At 41.8% G+C, this 26,827-nt stretch overlaps 2 protein-coding genes and 1 pseudogene across 5 annotated transcripts in view; all 3 read right to left on the bottom strand.

Annotated features, from left to right (window-relative positions):
- The window catches only part of LOC146490555 (uncharacterized), a 143,963-nt gene extending 123,009 nt beyond the window's left edge, over nucleotides 1-20,954 (bottom strand). Inside the window, exon 1 of one of the 3 annotated variants that reach the window (XM_085152966.1) lies at nucleotides 20,752-20,954. The gene's annotated coding sequence lies outside the window, so the exon portion shown is untranslated. The remainder of the gene's footprint in view (nucleotides 1-20,751) is intronic. The other 2 variants (XM_085152968.1, XM_085152967.1) reach the window with 2 other exon arrangements.
- The window catches only part of LOC146490553 (protein NLRC3-like), a 67,438-nt pseudogene that overhangs the window by 28,121 nt on the left and 12,490 nt on the right, over nucleotides 1-26,827 (bottom strand). Inside the window, exons 5-10 of the transcript XR_014872689.1 lie at nucleotides 17,629-17,742; nucleotides 14,396-14,472; nucleotides 12,440-14,279; nucleotides 10,755-10,931; nucleotides 8,833-9,009; nucleotides 6,276-6,458 (exon numbers count right to left, since the gene is read on the bottom strand). The product of XR_014872689.1 is annotated as a protein NLRC3-like (transcript). The remainder of the gene's footprint in view (nucleotides 1-6,275; nucleotides 6,459-8,832; nucleotides 9,010-10,754; nucleotides 10,932-12,439; nucleotides 14,280-14,395; nucleotides 14,473-17,628; nucleotides 17,743-26,827) is intronic.
- The window catches only part of LOC146490550 (NACHT, LRR and PYD domains-containing protein 12-like), a 107,820-nt gene continuing 86,057 nt past the window's right edge, over nucleotides 5,065-26,827 (bottom strand). The window contains exon 14 of the mRNA XM_085152951.1: nucleotides 5,065-5,610. Coding sequence (XP_085009077.1) covers nucleotides 5,598-5,610 — 13 coding nt within the window. The 3' untranslated portion in view covers nucleotides 5,065-5,597. The remainder of the gene's footprint in view (nucleotides 5,611-26,827) is intronic.

The raw sequence follows: 26,827 nt of genomic DNA, 5'->3' as shown, positions 1-26,827 counted from the left end.
CAGTCCAACATTTTGACACATAAATGTTTCAACTTCAAAAGAGCAAAACTCATAATCACATCACATTTAATCTCCTTTATTAAGCACGATGTCCAGGGAGCATTGACATGTGCCACAGTCAAGGTGCAACACACTGTGACATTCATGCTGTCAGGGAGTGGCTGCATATTAAATGTAAAGACTGGGACTGGCTACAAAAACTGATCCAGTACAGGTAGAGTACAGCAGCCAGTGCATCACATATTTTGAGCTAATGCAGCGGTCATCACACCACATACTGCTTTCTATGTAAAGGAGCCTTCATTCTCAGATTAGGGCTGTTTGTGACCATAAAGTCTGTCTCACAAGGGCAGCCACTGGTCCAGGCGAGGATGCCTCCACAGTGGGATGTCTGAGGGTGCAGACATGGGTGAAGTTAGGACCAGGTGCCAGTGGACCTGTGGACCTCTGGAGATAGGAGTTATTGTTTCACTCCACCAAACGCAGCAGAAAAAGATGTTTATTAATAATCCTTCTTATTATTAAATGCTCTGTGGAGCAAATTTGTAACAGCAAATTGTTTTGTGCGTTCTGATTGCTGTAGACCATTGTTAATCAATCCAGTGCCGTGTCTTCTGCATGGCAGCGGTCCCCAACACCCGGGCCCGTTTGGTACCGAAAGTTGAGGCTCGGGTGTAAAGTGTATGGTTTTCAGGGTTTTTAATCGTAAAGTTGGATTCCCTGGGTCTTTTTCCCGTGTTGTAGTCGTGTGTCTTATTTTGAAAGAACTATTTACGCGTTACCATAGCGACCAGAGAGCATCAAGAAGCAGAGAGGAGGATGTTACTCTCAATGTTGTTGGTGCATTTCAGGAGGACCCTGCTAATAAAGTTACACAATCACACAGTGAATTTGCGTTTATTATTATATTTACAAAATACCACAGTTTTTGTCTTTGTCTGTATCATTTTATTTTGTTGTATTTATCCCCGACACCTTAAAGCCCGGTCCGTGAAAATATTTTCTGACATTAAACTGGACCGTGGTGCAAAAAAGGTTGGAGACCGCTGCTGTACAGTACATAATGAGATTAGTTTGTCGAATTTATATAAATCTTCGATCGCTAGCAGTGTAACCCCGAAGTTCTGCACTGTATGTTTGTACGTTTTCTTCCCGACAAACACAACAATGCCAACAAAACGTTTTGCACGATTTAATTTTATAATGGACTTGTGTTTCCACGAAGGTTTGAACTTTAAGAGTGTTTAAACAAAAGAAAGAAGTGTGAAAATGTTCGTGTCTGTCTGAGGAAAGTGTATAAAGCATGTAGTGAGAGGTTTTGCAGTCTTAAAACAGCTACAATAACTGTAAAAAATAAAGTTGGCTACTTCACAGATTTCACCTACCGCGGGTTATTTTTAGAACGTAACACCAGCGATAAATGAGGGACCACTGTATTATTAATAGTAGAGTCTGGGGCATCTAATTGATTAACATCAACATTGATTATTGTGCACTATTATTTTTGTTCAAGGACAGCAAAAAATATAAAACTCTCTCTCAGCTTGTCCGTTGCCAAAAATGAACACTTTTGTGTATGTTCACAAAATGCTGTAAAATGTTTATTTATTAAAACATTTATCTACTTTTACCGACTTTAAACCGACACTTTAAATTAGCTCCAGTCCTTTTCATCAAAACCAAAATTTTATCTACATTCTGTTTTTTACACTTTAAATCCCAGTTAGGTTATATATTACCAGTAGCTTTTCAGATAAAACAGTAATAAAGTCCTAATGGTTTCATAAATCTTCATATTTTTTTTCATATAAGCATCGGGGACAAGTCTGTCTTGCAATTGTTGAGGTCACTAGTGTGCGCCCTATTTCTTCCAGGATCACTCTTCATTTGTAGGTTTTAGTGGACTCCTACTACTGTGAAGTGGTTTTCATGGGACAGGGGCTTGTATTCCAAGATCTGGGAGATTGTAGAGATGAGCAGTCATGCCCTTCTTGCCATCTTTCCAAAAATATAAATGATCTGGAAGCTGTTAGTCTTACCTACAGCAGCAGCACTTTTTGCACCTGCAGAAACTCCAGGACACATTTACTAACAGTGTTTGTTGCTGTGTGTGCTGCAGCTTCAACTTTGAATTTTTTTTGAGAGTTAATATTTTGGCTATTGTGTCTTGTTATGAAATGTACAAGAGTAAAAGTGTTAGCATGTGTGTCAAACCTAAGTTTGGCTGGGAAACTCAAAGCTCAATAACCTGTATCAACAAAAATTCACTGCAGCCTGTGTAATATTTGATGCATCATAATTTATTCCAGTCTATCTTGCAAATACATGTTTGCGTTGCAATGTCATGCACAAACGCACACAACTATTAGATCCTTAAGATCAAACCTGCGTCATTCTTTTGGTCCACTGCAGTGTAGCAGTCAAACAAGAAGAAGAAGAAGTGAAGTGGCCTCAAATGGCCAGGATAGAGATCAGAGGGTTAATGCGTAAAATGTGTAAAAATATTATTGATTACAGGATAATAAATTAATGTTAATATCAACAATAAGCTTTTTACTCTGAAGTTACAAGTATAAACAATGCTGTTACATTTACACTTAATTTTTTTACTATAAGAATGGAAACAAGTGAACAACATTTTATAATAAGTTTAACTGGAATTCTGTACACTGAAAAACAAACAACACATAAAAAACACAAACAAACAGCCAGTGCCTTCATCTGTCCATTAAATGTCAAACATCGCATTGACCCGTAGTCCCTGCTCGTCAGCACATGCTTTTAAAAAGAGCTCCATGTCCTCTGCAAACTGAAAAACAAAGAGGAAGAAGTCCCTCTACACAAAAACACTGCAGATGACAGGTGTGCTAAACAAGAAAAGTTCCCAGATGGTACAGTGGACACATGTGTGACTGCTGTGATTAAAGCATCTTTCTTTCAGCTTAACAAGTGAACCGTCAGCTCGTTCAAACACACGTTAAAGTCCGTTTGGCTCGACACCACCGAACAGAGGCAGCAATATAACATAGCTAACATTAACAGTGCAGTGAATCCTGCTTGTGCCGTGATATTCAGGACTGCAAACCGAGCAGCATCACTGACTTTCAGTTTGTTGTGTTTGTGGATATATGACTGACTTTAATTATCCATAAAATCATCACATTCTCTGTAAGATTAAGGTTGACTATTGAACAGCGTATATTTTAAAGTAAAGGCTTTAAAACCAAGTTAACGCTGAAAGTACAAACGTCACTAATGTCACATAACTTTGCCGACATGTGGCCAACAGCAATGTTTTAATGTTCTTCATTATTAAACATTTGCACATAAATAAGTGACATAATATTCAGTGCATACTTTAAAAGTTTACTCTTCCGCCGTTTTCTTCAGCAAAATTATCCACACCCACCGCCGCGCTATGGAGTCTGGGATATGTTGGGTCATGAAGTCTACACCGCCACATCCTTAAAATTCAGGGAAATGAAGGACGCATTTGAAGGCCGCATTTTGAGCCGCCTTTGAATTGTGACAGCCTTCGTTGCGTCGCTGAGACGTAATCGGCCTTAAAATGCGGCCTTTGAGGCTGCAGACCCTGAAAAGGGATACAGCCCTTAGCTGATTGTGACCTACACCCGTTTTCACACCTTGGCTCATGTGATTAGGCAGAGGATCAATAGGGAGTCCATGACCCTCTTAGGGGGACACTCACACGGGACCTAAACCTGGGATTCTCCACCAGTCGCTCTCAGAACTGAAGAAACTTCTTGGATAAAACGTCTTCAAGAAATTTAAAGCAGTTCAGACGCTTTTCTTTCCCAGCTCCTCAGACTGTCCACCCTGTTAGCTTGGTTAAGCAGCCATGAAGAGTAGAAGGCCAAGTATGAGTTTCAAACAGTAAACACATTTATTTGTAAACCCTGCAAATAAACAACATTAACATCAAAAGTTTTACATTTCCTAAATTTATCCCACAATCTGAATATAACACCCACTTCCCTACATTTGATCCGCTGTGTTAAATATGATTAAGAACAGAATGCAATCATTTGCAAATCCTATAAACCAGTATTTTAAACAAAGTGAGAAAATGAAACATTTAAAGAAAAATATTTGCCCATTTTGAATTTGATGGCAGCATCCTCTCTCCAAAAACTAAAGGCTTTGCGATGTTTAGTGTTGGACCATGTTGGTTAATGTGTAAACTTCTGAAACGTTCAACAGTTTCCATTTTGATTAACCTGACCAACATAGAACATAGAACACCTTTGAGGTGGACCTTGCACCACTAGTTTGGCACAACACCGGCTGCCGCCTCAGGTCTCTGCTCCTCCTGCCTCACCTTCTCTCATCCACCTGCTGCCTCTGTGGAAGCTCCTCCATAGCCACCACCAAACAACTGACTTATTTTTACACATCGACCAGCATCCGGCCAATCCACCACCTTTCATTGTTTATACCGTCACAAAAAAAAATCATCGGCCCATAAAAATGAAAAATCACCATCTGTATGCCCGATGGCCAGTCCAGCTATGGTCGTGCCATCAGTTAACCCTTCACGTGCCAGCTGTGACACACATGTCCAGGATTGCCGACCCCTGCTCTAAAGCATCTGATTTGGATTCCTGAGATCAAATATATTTTCCTTTGGCTTTGTTTTCTTCCCATTTGTGGCTTTAATGTAGTGTTACATCCTGTTCCATCTTCCATCTGTATACATGTCCAGATTCACTGTTATGTTTCTATTCTTACATTGCTGTGTGATCACTGTTCCCTCTGCTAACTGATTTGACCTTTTGTATCTTACACTGATACTTCTCATATTTGTATCTCCACCTAAAAGATAAAGTTTTCCATGCTAAAACACAGCTCCACCTCCTGAAGTTCTCCCTCTGAACCACTAGATGTCTCTGTTATCTAAATAAAGACGTGCAAAACAGCAACTACAGCAGCGCTCAGATCACACGTGTCCTGTTATTATGTATAAAAGCATGAAACAGGTGAGGCAGGTGGGATCAATATTAATGTTGTGGAAATATATGAAAAAGCAACAGAAGAGTGAAAACATTTCGTGTTTCTAGAAAGATCTTTCAGCTCATAGCTGCTCACAGACTGTATTTACAAGTGACAAACTGCAACTCTACAGTACATCTACAGTATATATCAAATATATTCTGTATTCAAATCTATTGAGTGATGTTTGAAAGTCTTTCCAGGTGAGTTTGATCCAGGAGGGTCTGAAGCCAGAGTCAGACAGAGACTGTGCAGAGACTGTAGAAGGACAGAGCAGCAGCAGAGCAGTCCAGATACACTGATGATCCTCTGTCAGATCCAGAGGGACACACAGGGATGATGCTGGACTCTACATTGTGTCTGACAGTGGAGCTGTTCTCAGAGCAGTTCACTCTGCAGCACTGACAGTCATCTGCACTTCTTCTCATTCCTCTGTCAGTCACTGCTGGATGAAGCTCTCCTCTCCACCTCCCAGTAACATGGCCCAGTCAGAGTGTCTCTACACACAAGCTGCTGCTGCTTCAACCTCTCTAGATCATCAGGACACAGCTCCTCCTCTCTCAGCACACACACCGTCCTGTTTACCATTACAACCTCCACCTGCAGAAAGAAGAAGGAAGAGCAGAGGAGATAAACGAGTGTTTCCAGAGACTCTTCATCAGCTGTCAGTCAGTGATGCAGCACATCCAGTATAAAGAGCAGCAGGGACTTCAGTGCTGGGACTGTACTAGGACTCATTGTTGCTTCACTTTTTCTAATCTTTGGATTTTTATTGAAGTTGATGAAAATGTTTTTCCCTCCTAGTTTGAGTTTGGACTTTCATTCATTAGAAGAACCTTGGTGTGTCCACTCTGAGCTCTGTAGGAACCCCAACAACAAGCCCAACAATCCAGATGGACGGTTCCAGCTGTTAACTGGAGGAATTCCATCCAAACATCTGCTCTCACTAAATTCTTCCTCACCTACAGACTGTGTTCTTCACTGCTTTAAACTTGGAAATGAATGCAGTCATTGGTCTGCATGCTGCTTTGTTCAGAGAGCTGATTGGCTGTTGACAGTGTTTGATCAGAGCGTGTCAGCCGTTACCATGGTGACCATAAAGGTCAGAAACAAGAAGTGATGTGTCCAATCCTGAAGCCTGTCACCATTCTCCTCTCACAGCTTCACTGACAAGCTGCAGCTTTACAGGAAACACTGGATCTTTGTTTCATACTGACTGTGTTTAGTACAATACTGCTGACAGCACCACCAACTCACTCCATCACTCTACTGACCTCAGAGTCTCCAGTCTGTAGTCTGGACTCTGCTGAAGATCAGACAGCTGCTTCACATCTGGATACTTCAGGTTGTTTCCTCTCAGCTCCAGCTCTCGAAGATGGGAGGGGTTGGACTTCAGTGCTGCTGCCAGATAATCACAGCTGATCTCTGACAAACCACAGTCCCACAATCTGTATAAAGAATGAAAGATGTAAGTTTATTAGACAAAGTGTGAGCTTGAAATCATTCAGTGTTTCATCATCTGTTCAGAGCTGAAGAAGGTTCAGAATGTAGAAGTTTAGAAAATGGAAACTCCAAACAGCTGAAGCCAACAGGAAGCAGCTTCAAACAGGAAACTGTGCAGAGTTTCAGACTATATGTCCTGATGCAGCCAGTTGGATTTTGGAGATTTGAATCTCTGATGTGTAACTAAGTCCTTGAATCATTTCTTTCAGTTGGTCCAACAAGACAGACTAAGTATTGGACATGTGTTGTGGCTCCATTAGGGGAGCTTCTAAATGTGATGTGATGGCCCCTCTGGGTCTGTCAGGTCACAGGACTGAAGAGAGCTCAAACTGGGCACACAGTTGTTCCAGTCTGGACCAAAGACTCTATACTGGGACTGAGGGACTGCTTTGACTGCACCCACTGGGACTTTTTAAAGGCTCATGTCCTCACTTAGATCATTGATTTCTACTGACATTTCTTTCTGGGAAAAAATGAATTACTTTGAAAACAGGAAGTCTTTTCCCCAATAAGCAGCCCTGGATTAGTAAATCACTCCAACATGTTCTCAGGCAGAAGAAGCTGTCTTGTTATGAGGGAGAGAAGAAAAAGATTGAGGCACAGAAACTTGTTGAAAGAGAGATAAAGCAGCTAAAATCAGGTGTAAAAGTAAAGCAGAGGATGAGCTGAATAAAGGACACTCAAGGCTGGCTTGGAAAGGAATGAAGTCCATGGTGGGGATGCAGAACAAGGAGCAAAGATGAATGTGATGCTGAATCAGCAGAAGATTTGGACTCTGGACATTTGATTCCAGCTTTGATATCATTGATTTCAATGAAGAGCTTTGTGATTGTAGCAAAGGGCTGGTAGCTCTGAGAGTCCCACTGATGAGGTGTTTGTGTGGAAATCTCTTAGTGGGATCAAAGAGAGAAAAAGCCCTGGTCCTGATGCTGTGGGAGGAAAATGATTGAAGTGTGCTGTGAGGAACTGACTTGGAGATTTTCACACATTTTCCAGTCGTCCTTGGAACAACAGGAAGTTCCCAGCATATGGGAACAAAGGTTAAGTGTTCTATGGCACTCAGTGATGATGGTGCTGTGGCCCCACCACCTCCACCTCTTTGTAAAGGAACTAACTGTAATCTGAAGCTTCAAATGGAACTAAGACTTCCTCCACTAGGTGGCAGTGTCTAATGAGAAAGTGTTAGTGGAGCTGGCCTGGAATCAGAAACAGGAAGATGCAGGATTTGACCTGAAATGGGGAAAAGTGGTTAGCACTAGTGCCTTAAAGCAAGAAGGTTGTAGCTTGAAGCTTGTTGGCCTTTCTGTGGAGGTTGGATGTTCTCCCACAGTCCAATGAAATGCTGCTTAGGTTCATTGGTGCTTCTAAATTGGCTGTAGGTGTGGATGTGAGAGAGTGCTTCTCTGTCTCTCTCTGTTGGCCCTGTGATGGACTGCTCACCTGTGCAGGTGGACCACGCCTCTTGCCCTATGACAGCTAGGGCACAGGCTGCAGCCCTGTAAGCCTAAGCTGAATAAACAGTTAGCAAAAATGATTCATAGATGGCCTGAAATTCCCCAGTTAGCAGTTTGGTAGATAGCTATGACATGCTAATCCCATCCAGCAGCTGTATTCTACCTTTAAGCTGATCCCTGCTGAGCCAAAGCACTTTTTCATATACAAATTACAACCTTTAATAGAAACCTATTGGTCAGCATCTTGTTAGCCTGCTGTTAGCTTCATTCCACAGAAAACTGAGAGAAACTAACAGAGTTGATAAAGAATAAAGAGAAATGTGCTGATTTAAAGCCTTTGAAGTGCTTCAGATGATCTCTGTCCACTTCTGTCCACTCATTCATTCATGTAAGCTTTCTAATGCAGCTTTGATCTTCACAGTCTGCTTTATGAAACTCATTCTAACCCTGAATGTCAGAGTGTTCCTCCTTCTCTTTCCCATCATTCATGCTGGCAGTGGAGGAGATTTGGATGTTGGACTGTGTTTTGGATGATGTGTGTATGTTTGTGTTGGACTGCTGTCTGTAAAGCAAACACACATTTTACTTTGGATTTCAGTGTCAGACAGACTTTAAGGTGGAATGAAGAGTTGGAGAGTTTCACAGTGAATTATCCAGTGGAGGATTTTTCTTCTTCTTTGAAGGTTTGAAATGTGAACATTGTTCTGCTACAGTCAATGGACTAAACCAGAGAAGAAGAAAACAGAGTTTACCATGAAGATCCTCAGTGTGGATCAGTATAATATCAGCCTGATGTCTGCAGTTTAGTGTCAGCACAACTTTCACATCATATTCATCTCAGCACAACTAAAACATGCTGACTGACCTCAGAGTTTCAATTCCACATCCTGGACTCTCCATGAAACCACACAGATGCTTCACTCCTGAATCCTGCAGCTTGTAGTTCCTGCTCAGGTCCAGCTCTCTCAGATGGGAGGGGTTGGACTTCAGTGCTGCTGCCAGATAATCACAGCTGATCTCTGACAAATCACAGCTCACCAATCTGTATAAAGAATGAAAGATGTAAGTTTAGTAGACAAAGTGTGAGCTTGAAATCATTCAGTGTTTCATCATCTGATCAGAGCTGAAGAAGGTTCAGAATGTAGAAGTTTAGAAAATGGAAACTCCAAACAGCTGAAGCCAACAGGAAGCAGCTTCAAACAAACACAACAAGAGAAAAAACTCTGAATGTTTCACATTAAAGTCGTACATTTATCATAAAAACAGGACAAAGACTTGAAAAAGTCGTGTTTTTCCTTCCAGGAACCACAAGGCTTCACTTTTAAAGGTGAAGTGTGAAAGAAATGGACATATTTGAAGTCCAACACCTTTTTCCAGTCACATTATTAAAGCAGACAAACTACAAGCTCATTTTCATTCCAACAAGTCATCTTCTGACCTGGACTAACAACACTGGTCTCTATGTGCAGCTGGCTGTGAGACCAGTGCTCAGGGAGCATCTACAAAGTGCAACACTGAAAGAACATCACACACTAATTTGCTTCCATCATCCAACCTGAAGAGGAAACAGAGACGCATCCCCTTCAAAGTAAAAGCTGCTCCTTTTGGACACAGTATCAAAGAAAGTCTACAGTATAACAAAGAAAAGACAGAAAAAAGTTCTGGTTGTTTTTAAATTTTGCAGAAATGAAACTACACTAAGCTCAATTATGTGACAGATATTTCATCCCATGTCAGTTTGGCCTCATCCTGGGCCGGATTATCCAGCACACACTCTGACCACAGGCCCAGGGGCCACGCACAGCTGGGCTCCATCCAAGACACAGGAAACAAACCAACACAATAATAAAAAGCACCATGTGATCTTCTTACATCTTCAAGACAAACATAGTAAAAACATGAGCATATTTGTTTCCTGATAAAATGATGTGATAGGTAGAACAGAGTAAAGTGGTGGTGTTACAGCCTTTCTCAGCTCTGCTGCCGAGGCTGTTAGTCTCTCCCAAACTCAGCTACAGGACTTCCAAATGAACGAAAGCAGCAGAAGTGGCTTTACAAATGAAAGAGGAAGAGGAGAAGAAGAGGAGAGGGAGGCCACCCTGACCATCACTCCAGCTGAAAACATCACACTTCCATTAAAGTTGGTGAGAAAATATTGAACAGGATGAGCTGCTGGCTAATCTGGAGGCTGTAGCAGCAGCTCACAGTCACAGTGGATTTCCACTCATGAAAAAGCTGTGGCTGCTTCATTTCTCATCTCATATCAGAGACTTTAATGCTTCACTGAAGCTGTACTGTGATGCTTCCATATTCCAGTGAGGCCTCCATAATGATTTCAGCTGTTCTGTACACACACTGTGTGCCCTGTATGGCTCAAAGTCTCTGCAGCCTGTTTTTATCTGCTATCATCAGATCTTCATCATCCTCATTCACATCCCTCACACACTCTACAGCCTCATCAGCACTGACTTCATCTTCACTGACTGATGGGGCACAACATGAACCTGTGGAGGCTGAAACATTTGTCCTGTCAAACATCTCCCCGTCACCACTCCACTTCTGTCAGCCTTTAAATGAACCCTGCTCAAGTCTGTCACTTCTGTTTGGAGCCAAAAGGAAAAACTGTTGTTCAGTCGTTTGGAAAGACAACATTTCTGAAAGCACTCAAACTTCTTCACATTTGTCTTCAGACACATCCTGAACATTTAGGAACTAAAGAAAGTTTCAAACATCAATCAAAGACCTGAAATATAGAAAAACAACAACAGCCGCAGTCAGTGAGCGCACCTCAGAGTCTCCAGTCGACAGTTTGGACTCTCCAGTCCAGCACACAAAAGCTTCACTGCTGAATCCTGCAGCTTGTAGTTGTTACTCATGTCCAGCTGTGTCAGATGGGAGGGGTTGGACTTCAGAGCTGAGGCCACAACTTCACAGTGAGACTCTGAGAGTCGACACTCAGTCAGTCTGTGATGATAGAAAATATAAAATGTGTTATTATAAAAGCAGAAAATCTGCATTATAAACACAGACTGAATGTATATGAAGACAAAACAGAGTGAGGTCATAATCTGATGAATCTGCTCCTCACATCTGTGCTTCAGCTCCTCTTACTGTGTTTGACATGACACAACGATTGAGTCTCTCTCAGACCTGCAGACTTTTAATGAGAATCTTTGTTTGGCTTTAATCTGCAGATGAAGGAGGAAGATGGTGTCACATTTAGGCTTCCATAATGTCCACAGTCTGTCACTGAGATCTGATCCAGAGTCAGAGTGAAGACACACATTTGGACTGTTTCCTGTTTTGACTCCAGAACATTTTGAATGAGTTCAGCTCAGTGAAGAGTTCCAGCTGGAAAGATGATCTCTGTTTGCTACCTGCTGTCAGGTACGACTGTTCACGTCCACACGCAGGAAAAACCTGCTGACTGTTACCAAACAGAGCAGAAATCTCATCACTGGACAATAATGATGAATGAACTCAGAGCTGCTGATATCAGATCTGATTTCAGGGGAACTAAACACAGAAATGATTGGCTCATTTTAGCTTTCTGAGCCATTATCTGCTGGTGTGTCGCTAGTTGGCAGAAAATGATTTGTATTCCTGTTCAGGGCTTCAGTGTTTATGAGTCCAGATCCAGGTGACAGCAAGTCAAAATGATGTTACCTGTCTGTGTCCAGCAGCAGCCTGTATTCACTTTGAATATTGTTATAACCTGACATGGATCAGTTTGTCTTTGATTGGTTTGCAAATGTCACTGTTTCCATTGGACCTGAGTGACGGTACAAAGACAGAGAGGGAGAGAAAGGAGAGAGAGGATGGAGACAGCAAAGAGAGAGCAAACACAAACAGGTGAGAGTGGACAGGTGACCAAGGTCAGCAACCAATCAGAGAGCTTCTGTTTGACCCACAGTCACTGATGATGACTGCACATAACCAAGCAGTGTGTTACTCTGATATCAAATATGGATCCTGCTCTTATAATAATGATCATCAGATGATATTATTGTGTTATTTTGTAGCTGAATACGATGTTTGTGTGATTATCAGTGAAAGAAGCAGTGAGGAGGATGGAGAGAGAGAGAGGGCAGAGGGTGAAGTTAGAAACACTAAAAGGATTTTTCATGGATTTCATGGATGATTTGAGTGATTTCCAGCAGGACACTTAAACATGTCAGTGGACGTCCTAAAGAACATATTCACTGATATGAAACGTGTCATTGAACAGGATTAATATCAGTGGAAACATGGTGGAAACAGCTGTGACTGCATGGATGTGACACACTTCAAATCTGTTCTCCACTCTTGGATTTGGGATCCATGGAGCTGCTGCTGAGTCTGTACAATAAAGGAATGGTGTGGAAGGTTGCAGCGTACGGACACAAACACTTTGTGGTTACAATCTGATTTTATTTTCAAAATTAAACTACTAACCTACACTCATCAATGATGTTAATCACATCTGGACTCACCAAGCCTTTCTGCAGTTCCTCACAGCTGGAATCAGTCTCTGTCGTCCCTGCTTTGATGTTTTGTACTTCTGCAGGTCCAACTCATCCAGAACCTCCTCTGACATCTGCAGCATGAAGGCCAGAGCTGAGCACTGGATCTCAGAGAGTTCCTTCTCTGATCTGTTCTCTGACTTCAGGAACTCTTGGATTTCCTGATGTACTGAGAGGTGGTTCATCTCCATCAGACAGTGGAAGATGTTGATGCTTCTGTCAGGAGAGATTTCATCACTGTTCATCTCCTTCAGGTTGTTGATGACTCTCTGGATGGTGCCTGGACTGATCTCTGTCTGACCCAGCAGACCTACTAAGAGTCTCTGGTTGGACTCCAGACAGAGGCCATGAAGTAAGCGAACAAACAGGTCCAGGTGGCCATTTTTACTCTGGAGGGATTTCTCCATGACTTTAGTTAAAAAGACATCCAGTGATGTGAAGCTGTAAGACTTGAACATGTTCTTAAAAAAAGATCTGTTTTTGTGTTCTTCTCGGAAATGCCGAAGAAAAACTTCTACCACCTCTGTGTTCCAGTTGGTGTGACAGTGGAACATGTAGACTGCAGCCAGAAACTCCTGAATGCTCAGATGAACAAAGCAGTAGACTGGTTTCTGGAAGATCACACACTCTCTTTTGAAGATCTCTGTACAAACTCCTGAGTACACCGAGGCCTCTGTCACATCCAGACCACACTGCTCCAGGTCTTCTTGGTAGAACATGATGTTTCCTTTCTCCAGATGTTCAAACGCCAGCCTCCCCAGCTTCAGAAGAACTTTCCTGTCACCCTTCATCAGCACCTGTGGACTCGTCTCATGTCCCTGATGGTACTTGTTCTTCTTCCTCTTTGTCTGAACCAGCAGGAAGTGTGAGTACATGTCAGTCAGGGTCTTGGGCAGCTCTCCTCTCTGCTCTGTAGTCAACATGTGCTCCAGAACTGTAGCAGTGATCCAGCAGAAGACTGGGATACTACACATGACGTGGAGGCTCCTGGATGTCTTCATGTGGGAGATGATTCTGCTGGACAGCTCTTCATCACTGAATCTCCTCCTGAAGTACTCCTCCTTCTGGGCGTCAGTGAAGCCTCGTACTTCTGTTAGCCTGTTAACACATGTAGGAGGGATCTGATTGGCTGCTGCGGGTCGGGAAGTTATCCAGATGAGAGCCGAGCAAAGCAGATTCCCCTGGATGAGGTTTGTCAGCAGCTGGCTGACTGATGACTTCTGTGTGACATCAGACAGCAGCTTCCTGTTGGTGAAATCCAATGAAAGTCTGCTTTCATCCAGGCCGTCAAAGATGAACAAAAGCTGAGAGACAGCCAGCTTCTCTGCTGTGACCTTCTGTAATGTTGGATGGAAAACATGGAGCAGCTCCAGAAGACTGTACTGCTCATCTCTGATCAGGTTCAGCTCCCTGAATGAAAGCAGAACCACCACACTGACATGTTGGTTCTCCAAGCCCTCTGCCCAGTCCAGAGTGAACTTCTGCACTGAGAAGGTTTTTCCAACACCAGCCACGCCGTTGGTCAGAACCACTCTGATGGGTGTCTGTTGGTCAGGTAAGGCTTTAAAGATGTCCTGGCACCTGATTGGAGCGTCATGGAGGGCGTCCCTCTTGGAAGCTGTCTCCAGCTGCCTCACCTCATGTTGGGTATGAACCTCTTCACTCTGTCCCTCTGTGATGTAGAGCTCAGTGTAGATCCTGTTGAGGAGGGTTCTACTTCCTGTTTCATCACTTCCTTCAGTGACACGTTCACATCTCCTCCTCAGACTGATCTTATGTTCATCTAAAACCTCCTGCAGACCAACATCTGCTGAAAGAAAGAAAAACAATGAGACTAAATAAATAGATAACTCTTCAATGTCTGAACAACACAAGAAGTCCAGTTTTCAGAAATGAGTCCATCAGCAGACAGATGTTCAGTCTTACTTTGTACACAGCTGCTCTGACTGGCTGTCTGCAGTCCAGCTCTGCTTCTGGATCTTTCTCCACACTGTGCAGAAGCTCTGATGGTGACACAGAAAAGTCAAAGTGGAGATACTTCTGTCCACCTTTGATCAGACTCATTATAAAAAGGAAAAAAAGTTTTAACACAGTCATGTTTCCAGTTCACTGACTTACATTTATTCCATGGACACTCACTCTAACCTGAACCACAGCCACAACCCAACATTGTTGAGGCCTCATCTCCTCCTTTCCTGACTGTAGAGGTTAAATATGCAACAACCAACAAATCAAAGAATTTGGTTCATTTCAAAGAAATTCACACGGTGACCAATTAAAGTAACCGTAATAAAGGAGACAACATCCTGTTGATGGTGGGATTATTTGAAAGATTTGCTTTAGTCACGTCACCAAATGCAGTTGAACCACCCGTGGATCCATGTTTGACCATTCTACCACTCTGAGCTCTGCTTTTTAATCATTTTATTATTATCATCATTCATTTATTCATTCTTTGGAGGGGGGCTATTTCCTAATGCCGCCCTAATAAGGTGATGTTCAAGGGGAAATATAACAGAAAATCTTTCAGTGTTATTCATTAATAAATTAACAGATAAACTGTGAAGAAGAAAAAAACTGAGATTTAAAGGAGAGAGTGAGAAACTTGATCATCCATCCTCATAATACATGTTTATCAGTATCTGCTGTGACCATACTGCAGTAATAACTACAAGTCTACATTTCTGTGACTGTTGATCAATCACAGCAGGAATCTGAGCTCATCTCTGCACACAGAGCAGCTTCAGCTCTGGGATAAACTGCTCGCTTCACTTCCTTCTCAGCTCACAGACACTCATCCTGATATTTTCCTTTAACATTTGATGGTATAATTCATCTGAGTTTACACTTTATCTGTATAAATACAGAAAAACAGACCCAAACACCATAAACCATCAGTTTCACCATGTAGAATATATTGTTGTTTCCTTGCTTTTAATTCAGAGAAAAACTCTGATTTTGATTTTCTCTGTTCTCTTTGCCACAGCCCATCCCAGCAGCAGCTGAAGCAGTTGACTGTCACAACACTGAATAACACTTTAGGAGGAATTTCAGAGGTCAGTAAAGCTCCAGTTTCAACATCAGTTAATTAATCATAGTTCATCATAAATGTTAACTTGGCTGGCACACATGTTAATGTTAGCCATTTAAATATTAGCAGTTAGCCGAGGCCACAAGAAGAAGAGGCCCTAGAAGAACAATGGATGATAAGATTAGATTTTCAAGACTAGGCAGAGACGTGTTTTCCTTTACTGTCTCTTACAGAGGAGGGAGCAGACACCAGACGAGGTCACGGAGGTACGGGGAGGATTCACAGCAGACAGCAAGACTGCCACATCCATGCGAGAGAGTGATGGCTACGATAATCTCTGTTTTTGTCTCCCTATATAATGTTGTACAGCCCATTTGAGGGTTATCCTCTCTGTGAACCAGATGCTTGATGCTTGACAGACAGCTGAGACTGAAGGATGAGAGACGAAACGTTTCTCCCACGTTTCACAATCCCATTCCCCAACTCTCTGTGAATGGGACTCATGATCATTGATCAGTGGTTGTTGATCAATGGTCATGAGAATTGCATAATTAAGATTAAGGAACTGACCTCCCAGCCCATTGTTCCTTCAGTGGGCTGGTTTCAGTCATTATGCAAATGTCCTGTTTATAAGATTGAAACCTGCAGTCAGCTGAGACTGAAGACGTCACCTGGATGACTGACGAAACGTTTCTCACACAAAACGCTACGTCCAGATGAACAGAATCAACTTTTGGAGAAAGTTGAATCAGTATTTCAGCTTTAAGAGGGTATTTTAACACAAACATCAGTCCTTCTACTTAAGTATGTTTGACACTTTCTTTACGCCTAAATTAACTTTACTGTTAACGAGTTTTCATGTTTCTGTAATCCACCAGTGTGCTCATGCTTTTTCAATTGAAAACATATTTTAATGATCAAATATAATTATTTTTGTTATTTGTGGATTTTAAATGTCCTTGACAGAGACAGATGATAATCATTATCCTGCACTGTGGTCTCAGGTTTGGTCGAGCTAGCACAAAGAATGGCTGGCTATGTTGAACTTCCTCCTGGGATCTACACTAAGAAGTGAGTCCAACATTAGCAGGGTCTCTTTCCTTTATCTGGATTCACTTTAGCATTCACAGTCACGTGAAGCTTGTTATTAACTCGATAAGTCAACCCAGGGTTTCAGCTGAGCGTTCACATGAAACACATAGTGTTGGCAGCATCTGATCAATCATATTCATGGAGACGTGTATCAGCAACAGAGCAGCTGAGTTTGCAGAAGGACGTCAAACTAAACCATAGGAACAATATGAGGAGATTACACACATAATAAAATACTAGCAGTAACACAGCTGCTGCAGACAAATCAGTCGTGTGATCGTGTGTGAGAGGAGAAGGACTGTAAAGGAGTTTGCTATTAAAAGCTCTGTATGAATGTGGGAGCATTAGAAGGGCTTTAAAAAGGCCAATATAAAATAAAAGGCAGCAAAATTGCTGACTGTGAAAGTCACCAGACTTATCAGACCTCTGTGATTAAGACCTGTAAGAACACCTATTTGTACTTGTTGGCATTATATCAAATACACACGTATATTAAGCCTTTGTTTGAACTCTGGTTGAATTTGTTACTTTCAGACTGTGAAACATCACAGAGGCTGCAGCTGCAGATCTTATTTTTCACCTGGAAATTTACTTTAAATGTTAGATGGAAAATGTATTGCTCAGTTTAACCAAAGTAAGAACAATAATCCATAAACCTTCATAAAGACAAACATCTCCCCAGAACATTGAACTGCTGAAGTGTCACTGAAGGGAAAAACTATTTGTCCTCCTCCATCCAGCAACACCTGAAACACCTGAGTGGAAGCTCCTCCCTACACTGTGTTTGAAGCAAAGCACAAAGGAGACACCTGCTGGAGCAGCTGGAGTCCTACAGACACTCAGCCTCTTCACTACACAAACACCTCCTACAACATCCACTCTTTCCACTCTGACTGCTGTGTTTGTGGAAACACTCCAACACACACCGCTTCACATACCAACATAGAAATGTGTGTGAAAAAGAGATGAGCTGATATTAAACATGAGGAGTTATTCAAAAATACAGAGTCAGGAACAACATCTAGACACACATTACCTCTCAGCAGCAGAAGAACATCCTTTAAAGTTTACAACAATTTCCTTCGACTCGTTGCTCTTTAAGGAAACACAGCTGGGTTCAGGTCCAGGACATTCTGGCCTCTTATTGATCCTAAAAGAAAAACAATAAATGTAACAGCTTCATGAGATAGGAAGGAAAAACTGGAAATATTAAATTAAAGACATGATGAACAATCTGAAACTCATAAAAAATAATGTACTTACTCTTTGTCACATAACAGTCTTTTGTTAAAGTTTACAGCAATATACTTCGAGTCGTTGCTCTTTAAGGAAACACAGCTGGGTTCAGGTCCAGGTTCTGGATTGGTTTCAGGGTTATGTCCAGCTGAGCCTGGTACGCCCCACAGCTCTGGGCTTTAAAACAACACACACAGAGGTATGAGTGTGAATAATGATGGAGCAGTGATGTGAGTGCTGAGCTGTGACATGGAGAAGAGTCATGGACAGTTAGAGATGGTCATCTCACCTCTGAGCTTTGGTCTGGCTCTCATGTTCCCCACACAGAGTGCTTTTAGAGGGAGGGACTCCCTCCTCTCTGTCCTCACACTGATCCATGCTGCTGAAAACGTCCAGATGAACAGAATCAACTTTTTGGGGATTTATTGGATGATTGAGCATCAAGACACTTTTTAATATTCTACTAATTTCTGAAGCTTTTTACCAACTTTATTCAAATTGGTCTGCTGTCATTTTATTGTTGACAAAAAGAGATTTTGAGTTTGACTGTTGACGTTTCCATGTGGGACTGTTGCTGCAACACCAGGATGTTACTACAGAATACACTTTATATTGTGAGCACTTGGATGTTAGTCCAGTGGTCCTAAACTGACACACCTGCACCTGGATTCATTCTGACCAGATTTTAGCCCAACAGTGTTTCATACTTAATACATCAGACACAAACGCTGCAGCTGTCATTGTGTGCAGTGTGTGTGCAGCAGGACACTGTGTCCTATGAGTGTTATACTACAATAAACAGAGCCTGACCGCGGGCATAAAGAGGGCAAAAACCCACTTATGCTCTAAAGATGAAGTTCTATTTCTCTTCAAATGACCCTCAGAGCATGTGGAGGGTCATTAAACGCATCACAGATTACCTCAAGAACAACAGGCTGAAGAACATAAAAACAAATGCAGAGTTTCTGTCTGATGGTTTGAACATGAAACAGGAATTATTGAGCAAAAACGGCCAGTTTACTAACTCTGTGGAATTTATGATCTAGCATCAGTGCATTCACCTACAATACACGAATGAATATCACCAGTTAAACTGAAAAAGGAAAAAACATGCATACAAGTACGACAGCAGACTAGGGGTGGGTTTTGATTATCGATTTATCGATTAAAATCGATTCTCGCTTGGATAACGTGATATCGATTCATTAAAATCAATTTTTTAATATAAATTTATTTTGGCCAAAACGCCAGAATCTCAGGTTAAACCCCCCAAAATTTCAACAACCACCAAACAGCTAAAACAGTAAATGAGAGCAGGAACACTCTGCACAAAGACGTAAACACAAAGCGCGGAGCCGCCAACGCATCAGAATCAGTGCGAAGTTGCCTTTCTCACCCAACGGCACGGACACGGTCGGGGCTGAAAGCCGACAGCTCGTTGATTCTGATGTTTCGGCGGGTCCGCGCTTTGTGTTTAAGCCCTTTAGCGCTGATTCTGAAGCTGCAGGTTTTATCTCTCTCCAAACAATATTGAGTAAACCAGCAGCAAAAGAAGATCCAAACTACGCTTCACATAAACATCGTCATGAATTCCCTCTCGATAAAATCATACTTCATCCACAGCTCTCTCTATCTCTCTCTCTGTACTTCAAGGACAGTTTCCCGTCTAAAAATCTGTTTACTGCATTATTCGGTTGCTTGTTTTGCACAAGTCTACCGTTCTTACAGCCTGTCGGCCGCTGTTTTTTTTTCCTTTCACTTAATTCCGAAAAGAAAACCTAATTTCTGCTGTTCAATACTGAACAAATTTAAACGTTTTAAAATTATGCAATATGCAAAATGCTCAGCTGTGTCTCTAATAAAACCGCAGCAAAACAATCAAAGGGAATCCATGACGATGTTTATGTGAAGCGTAGTTTGGATCTTCTTTTGCTGCTGGTTTACTCAATATTGTTTTGAGAGAGATAAAACCTGCAGCTTCAGAATCAGCGCAAAAAGGGCGTAAACACAAAGCGCGGACCCGCCAAAACATCAGAATCAGCGAGCTGTCGGCTTTCAGCTCGTGTCCGTGCAGTCAGGTGAGAAAGTCACATCTCACTGATTCTGATGCGTCGGCGGCTCCGCGCTGTTTGGTGGTTGTTGAAATTTTGGGAGGTTTAACCTGAGATTCTGGCGTTTCGGGCAAAATAAATTTATATTAAAAAATTGATTCAGGATTTTAATTAATCGATATCACGTTATCCAAGCCAGAATCGATTTTAATCGATAAATCGATAATCAAAACCCACCCCTACTACTAAATCAAGGGTAGCCTGAACTTAAAGTTACACTGAACACAGCAAGTGTCCCTGCTCTCAGATACAAAATCTGCCTTTAAAAGTTCAGAGTAATGAAATCAGCAGTTCTGATTCTATAATTTGTAGTCTCACACACCACTTGTGCATTTTTGTTGTTTTGATTTACATATGTTGATATTCTGCTGTAAAGAACTAATGAGAACATTTTATAAAAGCTTTGAGTTTCCATCAGGATCCTGTAGAAACAGCTTCCATGTCAAAGATCAATATTCTGAATTCTGTTTAGAAAGAAAAAGATTTCTAGAAAATTCTCTAAAGAATTCAAGATCTGTTTTCTTTTCTACTATTTTTTTTAAGTCACTCTAGCACAGATTTCTTTAGTCACATGTCTTTCTGTGTCTTCCATACAAACATTAAACGTGCAAACACTCAACACAGCAACACTGAAAGCATTTGATTGTAAATTTCATTCAAATCAAACTTCAAATCATTCAAATCTGAAACCTCTTTTTCTCTCTGAAACAAAGTGACAGCAGACTGAGTCAAAGACAGAAACCTTATTTAAACACCAAATATTCACCGGCTTCACTTCCTGATCCAGGATTCAAAGAGGACGTTGCACTTACTCAGCTTCTTCCCATGAACGTCTTCACTCTGCAGCTCTGCTGTCTGGACCAGGTCTGTGTAGAAACAGAGACAATCTTCTGCTTCATCAGTCCTCTGTGTCTGCAGGCTGAAGTCACATTAAACACTTCACACCAGCAAAGAGTCTGAAGCTCACAGGTCAAAGGTCAGCTGCTGCACCTTGTGTGATATTGTTTGATCAATAATTAACCCGCAGCAGTGTGTGCAGCCATAAACAGTTTAAACATTAAACACTGAACCATAAAAGAAACTTAAGTTGCAGCTCACAGGTCAAAGGTCAGCTGCTGCAGCCAGTTATGACTTTACATAAATCATCATGTTTTCCCTCTCAGCACTTGGGCTGTTTTGACTCAGCTACACTATGGGAAATGGCCAATGGTTCCACAGCTGTTCTTGTTCACAGCAACATCCAGTTAGAGAGGAAACTGTATAATGCAATGATGATGTTCCAGCGTCATGCTACAGTTGTTGCTCCTTCTCCTCATGCTTACCTGCCACAATTTAACTCCGCCTCTTAAACAGTCATGTCACCTGATCTGCATGTTTTGTTGTACGATGACGTCATCTTGACGTTGACGAGGAGGGCAAGAAAAACTAGTTTTGTCCTGCAGATGGCGATCTTGTACCGTGTTCAGAGAGCCGACACTTTGATGATGCTGGTCTACTCAACTTACTTTTAGCCTGGGTTGGACTCTATATGAGCAGCTTCCACTCTGGTTTTCATTGTTAAACACACTTGTTTGATTTCACTTGTAAAAGTTGGAAAATAAATATTAAATTATTTGTTGGTTTTTGAGGGTCAAATTTCTTGCTTCATTTGAGGAATGAACTGTTAAAGTGGAGAAATGAATCAGGTTAAAATAGTGGTCCTTTAAATCAGTGAAGATGTACAATGTAATTTAAAATGTTGATAAAGGTTGTAGTGGTCTTGTAATGTTACAGAGCCCCGCAGGGGACATGGGAGAAAAAAAAATTAAGATGGACTTTTGCGAGATCTCGCAAAGGTTTTGCGAGATCTCGCATAACAAACTCGGGATCTCGCAAAAGTTTTGCGAGATCTCGCCAAAGTTTTAGCCGCATTCTTCGGAGGCCGCCAGCTCGAAGCCGACCGGGAGGTCGAGGCACGATGTCCCGGGAAAGCGGTGTTCCTCCCAGCTGTAGTAGGTCTCGATCTCCCGTTAGCTGCGAGATAGTGGGTGTCAGATCTCCAAAAACATCGGAGCACTTTTGCAAATATGTGATGTCTTGTTAACCAAGCAGGTATCTGACGTTTACACAACTACATTCACGCCTCAAACTATTTTAAAAGTGTATTTTCTGACCCAGAAAGAGTAATATTACAACTAAGTAGCTACCGCCATTGTTGGAATTCAACTTTTGCGAGATCTCAAACCATCCCGAGTTTGGCTTGCGAGATCTCGCAAAAGTCCGTCTTCATTTTTTTTTCTCCCATGTCCCCTGCGGGACTCCATATAATGTAAATGTGGTCTGATTAAATGTGACATTAATGGTAATGCTGCATAAAACCCTGATAAAACAGTTCTATTAGTGGGTCTGTGTGATCAGCATGCAGTGGGTTAAACACACACACACTCATATATAAGGAGGTCTGGTTTCTTCGCTAGTTTCAAGGATGGTTAAGGATGGTTTTCTCCACCGAAAGGAGGTTTTTTCTCCGCCGCTGAGGGCGTTGAGTGTTTGGTTTCTCCACCAATATGTAAGGAGGATAGAGCTCTCATTGGTGCCTATTTTGTGTGTGAATGCGTGTGTGAGCGAGTGTGGGCCAGACGTGGTCTGTGTGAGTGTGGCTGATTGTTGTCTTGTAATGGGGAATAAACTGGGTAAGTCTGCCTTGAAAGGGGATGGAATACATTGCAAAGTATTTACTGGGCAGCACGTAGTATGTAGATCATTGAAGGAAGAAAGTAATGAATTTGTGCACAAAGCAGATGGAACAGTGAGTGTGAATATGTCTGACGTCACTGTGTGTGTGAGACACAGAGAGGTGTGAAAGACAAAGTCAAACATCCAAACTCAGCCTGCAGTTCTGTTCTGTGAGTCTACATTTGACTATCCGTTGAGTTTGGTGTGTACTTCTGCTTTGTTCAGATGCATTTAGATACATCACCTCCACTCTCCTGTCTTTCCTTCTCTACCATTGCCTCCTAACTGGGGATGGGTACCGGTATCGGATCTGACATAAACGTAAGTAACTAGACTTTTTTGGTGCTTTTTTTCCTGAGATGTCATACACTTTGGATTCTAGCCAATCATTTTACCTGCCCAGGTACGTATGTTCTTTAAGAGCAGAGCTACAGATTAAAAATGCCCAAGGCGAAGCGGTCAAAGTCTGGCTGTACTTCAAAGCAAAAGATGCAAACTCAGCAACAAGTGCTTTAAGGTGATACTGTGATACTGTGCAAAGGAGGTAACACCTCGAATCTGATGAAACAGGGTGGCTGTAGCTCAGGAGGTAGAGCTGGTCACCTACTGATCGGAAGGTTGATGGTTCAATCACAGGCTCCTCCAGTCTGTGTTTCACGTATCCTTGGGCAAGATACTAAACCCAACTTGCTCTCCGATGCATCCATCGGAGTGTGAATGTGTGTGAATGTACTTAGAAAGCACTGAGTGTAGATAAAGTGCTTGTGAGAATGGGTGTGATTGGGTGAATATGGCATGTTTTATAGAGCGCTTTGAGTACTCCGGGAGAGTAGAAAAGCGCTATATAAGAATCAGTCCATTTACCATTAAACACCCGGCGACGCATAGTGTTTCTTTAAAAGTTGAGAAATGCTCCGTATTTCATAGCTTGCTGCGAGACCTCACACCGAGCACATCTACTGCAGGTGTGGTGCCTGTTATCGACCCGGAGTTAGCAACATCCCCCAAGAACCCGAAGAGGAGAGTCCTGGCCCCTAGCCCTGCCAGTGTAGCAGAAATGATGACGGATGACGATGGCAGCAGCAGCTGGGTGAGTAGCTTAATATTGTTCGTGTGTAATTTACATTGAGTAGGTTAACCACATTATTAAATTAATGTAATGTGAACTAGCAAACACCATTGTAGTTACATGCGGCTGTCTTCTTGTTTGATAGAGTGATACCATATATGTACTATAGCTGCAAAAAAGGCTAAAATTGTTATCTTTTTACAAAAAAAACAACTGAACATGAGAGGTTTTAGGACAAAATTTGTGTTCTACATTCTTTAAGCAGTGATTCGAGCACCGATTAAGCACCGGTACTGTTTCAAAAGTACCGGTTTGGCATCGGTATCGGATAAAACCTAAACGATACCCATAAAATAAATAATAAGAAATAAACTTTATTTTTCAAACAAAAGCTTTACACAACTTGTACATTCACACAAGCACTTTTTCCATGTTTCTAAGTGCTTCCTGTCTAACATTCACACTCTAATGGATGCATCGGAGAGCAACATGGGGTTAGTATCTTACCCAAGGACATCATGCAGACTGGCATTAAACCACCAACCTTCTGGTTAGCAGGTGACCTGCTCGACCACCTGAGTTACAGCCACCTCATCAAAGTGACCAATCACATTAGAATCCTGTCCTGCCTCCAAACCATCCAAAGCGGGTTTATTTGCACCATGTATGCAGGTAAACTCAAACATCCATTCAGCTGCTTCAGAAGGAAAATGTCAGCTTGTGGTTTCAATCACAGGAAACTCACAGGTTAGAGTCCAGCCAGAGGGCTGCTGTTGTTTATCTGTAAAGTCTTTACATTTACAGAAATAAATAATTATGTGGACACATCTGGATCATCAGCAAACATGAAACCAGGTGACCACCAGGACCAAGCTGACTGCTGACACAGAGTTCATACTCTAACTGCTCGCTCCTCTGCTAGCTAAGTGAACTGATGTTAAAGGTCAGAGTAAAGAAATGACGTGATGCTGCTGGGAGTGACACCACAGACTAGCAGCATTTAGTTACTCAGCATATAATGCAGTTAATCTGAAATCTCTTTTTCTCTCTGAAACAAAGTGACAGCAGACTGAGTCAAAGACAGAAACCTTATTTAAACACCAAATATTCACCGGCTTCACTTCCTGATCCAGGATTCAAAGAGGACGTTGCACTTACTCAGCTTCTTCCCATGAACGTCTTCACTCTGCAGCTCTGCTGTCTGGACCAGGTCTGTGTAGAAACAGAGACAATCTTCTGCTTCATCAGTCCTCTGTGTCTGCAGGCTGAAGTCACATTAAACACTTCACACCAGCAAAGAGTCTGAAGCTCACAGGTCAAAGGTCAGCTGCTGCACCTTGTGTGATATTGTTTGATCAATAATTAACCTGCAGCAGGTTTGTGCTCCAACTCCAGCACACTGAACAACCCTGAGAACAAATCAGATGATGTGGGTGTGTCTGCAAGCTTCAATAGTATTAAACACCTCACACCAGCAATGAGTCTAAAGCTCGCAGGTTAAAGGTCAAAGGTCAGCTGCCACACTGTATATAATATTTCAATATGTATACAACCTGACTGTGGGCGTGTGTGCAGCCATAAACAGTTTAAACATTAAACACTCAACCATAAAAGAAGCTTAATCTGCAGCTCACAGGTCAAAGCTCAGCTGCTGCAGCCAGTTATGACTTTACATAAATCATCATGTTTTCCCTCTCAGCACTTGGGCTGTTTTGACTCAGCTACACTATGGGAAATGGCCAATGGTTCCACAGCTGTTCTTGTTCACAGCATCATCCAGTTAGAGAGGAAACTGTATAATACAATGATGTTGCTCCTCCTCCACATGCTTACCTGCCACAGTTTAACTCCGCTTCTTAAACAGTCATGTCACCTGATCTGCATGTTTTGTTGTACGATGACGTCATCTTGACGTTGACGAGGAGGGCGAGAAAAACTAGTTTTGTCCTGCAGATGGCGATCTTGCACCGTGTTCAGAGAGCCGACACTTTGATGATGCTGGTCTACTCAACTTACTTTTAGCCTGGTTTAGACTCTATATGAGCAGCTTCCACTCTGGTTTTCACTGTTAAATACACTTGTTTGATTTCACTTGTAAAAGTTGGAAAATAAATATTAAATTATTTGTTGGTACATTTTTTTGCTTCATTTGAGGAATGAACTGTTAAGGTGGAGAAATGAATCAGGTTAAAATAGTGGTGCTTTAAATCACTGCAGATGTATAATGTAATTTAAAATGTTGATAATGGTTGTAGTCGGCTTGTAATGTAAATGTGTTCTGATTAAATGTGACATTAATGGTGACGCTGCATAAAAACCTGATAAAACAGTTCTATTAGTGGGTCTGTGTGATCAGCATCAGTGGGTTAAGGTGAGGCCTTGACTAGTAGAACGTCATGTTGGTGTATGACAACACATGAGCCAACATCAGACTCCGAGCGCTACGATGCTAAAGATCAGAAGATCCAGTGTGACATCATCGTTACCTGGCAACAGAAGCCCTCAGCCCATCTGACTTTATTGGAGGATATTTACACCAGCAACACTGTTTAGTTTGATATGACGGATTAACAACATGCTGTGATATCCAGTTCATCTGTAATAGATACTGGATCTAATCAGTCAGCAGATATTTGATCACCTTATTTATAACTATACTAGAAAAAAATACAACTGTGTTGGTGATTCATGCAAACTTGCATATCAGCCTTTTAAGGTTTTGTAGTATTGAGAACAAAGAGGTTGTGTTAGGGCTGAAAAGCCCGACTTGTTCTCCTCTGCAGGTCATCAAATGCACCACAGAAGTTTGTATTTGCACAAACCTGTATATGTTTGATGGCTTTATTATTCTCTGTTCAAAGACAATAAATGTGGAAAATGTCTCATGTAGTATCAGCTTCATTTAAAAATGACTGCAAACATTTAGAGAACATGTGCTGCTGTTTGTCCTACATTTCCAACACTGAATGAACCCTGAAAACGTGATGGCAGGTGGCAGATTGGAGTTCACATGAAATATAGGCTGTATGAAGACTAGAAAATATAGATCATAAAAATATGCAGCCAGACATTTGTGGACATGGATAAACTATCTGATCCAAAAA

This window comes from Neolamprologus multifasciatus, unplaced genomic scaffold, assembly GCF_963576455.1.
Source record: "Neolamprologus multifasciatus unplaced genomic scaffold, fNeoMul1.2 chr03_unloc_3, whole genome shotgun sequence".
Classification (NCBI taxonomy): Eukaryota; Metazoa; Chordata; class Actinopteri; order Cichliformes; family Cichlidae; genus Neolamprologus; species Neolamprologus multifasciatus.
The sequence above is the reverse complement of the archived record's forward strand: the minus strand, read 5'-3'. Positions and strand labels throughout refer to the sequence as shown.